Below are 1,578 nucleotides of genomic sequence, written 5' to 3'. Positions count from 1 at the left end.
CTGTTTCTTTGGGTTTAGTGATCAAGTCAAAGTATCCCACGCCCAACAACACTTTGCTGACCCTCATCCTCTCCCCGCCAAAAAATCCTAATAAGTTTCCTGTAATCATCATGGAACCTTGTAGTCACCTTAAAAATCCCCATTACAAAAGTTCATATACAGCCAGGCTACAGATTTAACAAGGATCTCCTTTCCACCCATAGAAAGATATTTTTCATTCCAGGGAGAGAATCTTTTAGCAAACAGGTCTTTAATGGGCTGAAAACATGTGCTTTCCATCAAAACCACTAGGTGTGACTTAGCAAAATCCTTTTGATGTCAACCTGTATATCTGTAGGACTAGCCAACATACTTGCTCATCCTATGAAACAAGCTAGTTTTTTTTTTCAACCAGGCTAACCCCTTTCCAATAATCGCTCAACCTGTATATTTAGTTCTTACAAGAGCAACAAACTGGAAAAGAGAGGCAGCAAGTTGGGCGAAACACGCTCTGAGTGATCGGCATCGAAGCACTCCCACGGGGCCAAAACCTGCTACCACCTGCAACCACAACATTAGAGTTCAAAGCAGTAGAGAGAACTATATAGAGACCAATGGACCACAGCGTTCAAAGGAGCAGAAAAACTACAGCACAGCGTCAGGCATCAGCAACACACAAGACTCCTTGATCACCAGCTCCACGCACCCTGTCGGCTCCAGCCGGAGCATCAAGTATCTTACCAGCAAGCGACGTCACCATCGCCATCGCCATCAACTGATTGACCGCTTCCTCAAGCTTGGCTTTATCACCTCCTTTCAGAAGACCTGCCCAAAATAAAAGGAAGGAGCACACCGTGAATAAACAAACTAGCTACTACTTAATCGAGGATAATCAGTGAAGTGAGTACGACACCCCTCACCGTCACTATATATACTACTCCTCTCCATACTCATCCCACTCATGACCGTCGGCTTCCTTGATGGTGAAGTCATTGCTACCAAGGTACATGCAGTCCTCCTCGAGTCCATCAGCCACAGTGTCCGTAACAAATTCGCTATTAGTTAGTATGCGATCATTGTCGTACTCCTCTGGATAGTCGACATTTTCGAATAAATCTTCCCCGCGAACCATCTTCCCAAACTCCACCTCGTGCCCATGGAATCCCTCCCCACTAGCTGGGTGTACAATCCTGATCCCTTCTTGCTCGCAGAAAAGGCAGCGCACTGGTTCTGCCAAACGTATGCAGACCACAATTAGTAATCATAGCATGGATGTACATGCACTTAATTTTTTCAACAACAAAATGGGCAACATTGGTATTTAACCTACAGGATATATAAACATATCCTTTCTATCTTGACTTCAGAAGTTAGATTCTGGTGAGCTGACTGTGTTAGCGGTACGTAAACTGTACCGTTTCCAAGGACTGTGAGTCTATCATATATATATATATATATATATATATAAATATTATCATATACTCCCTCCGTCCCAAAAAGCTTGTCGCTCAAATGGATGGATATATCCATCCATTTGAGCGACAAACTTAGTGCTAGATATATCCATCCATTTGAGCGACAAGCTTTTTGGGACCGGAG

At 43.7% G+C, this 1,578-nt stretch overlaps 1 protein-coding gene across 2 annotated transcripts in view; it reads right to left on the bottom strand.

The window, feature by feature from the left end:
* Nucleotides 1-233: 233 nt before the first annotated feature.
* Nucleotides 234-1,578, bottom strand: part of LOC119307208 — a 4,855-nt gene continuing 3,510 nt past the window's right edge. The window contains exons 3-5 of one of the 2 annotated variants that reach the window (XR_005149187.1): nucleotides 900-1,209; nucleotides 721-804; nucleotides 234-540 (exon numbers count right to left, since the gene is read on the bottom strand). Coding sequence is in view for 1 of the 2 variants with exons in the window: in XM_037583305.1 (XP_037439202.1) it covers nucleotides 914-1,209 (296 nt within the window). In the remaining variant the exon portion in view is untranslated. Of the gene's footprint in view, nucleotides 805-899; nucleotides 1,210-1,578 lie in introns of both variants that reach the window. The other variant, XM_037583305.1, reaches the window with a different exon arrangement.

This window comes from Triticum dicoccoides, chromosome 5B (assembly GCF_002162155.2).
Source record: "Triticum dicoccoides isolate Atlit2015 ecotype Zavitan chromosome 5B, WEW_v2.0, whole genome shotgun sequence".
NCBI lineage: Eukaryota > Viridiplantae > Streptophyta > Magnoliopsida > Poales > Poaceae > Triticum > Triticum dicoccoides.
This window is presented reverse-complemented; position numbering and strand designations above follow the sequence as displayed.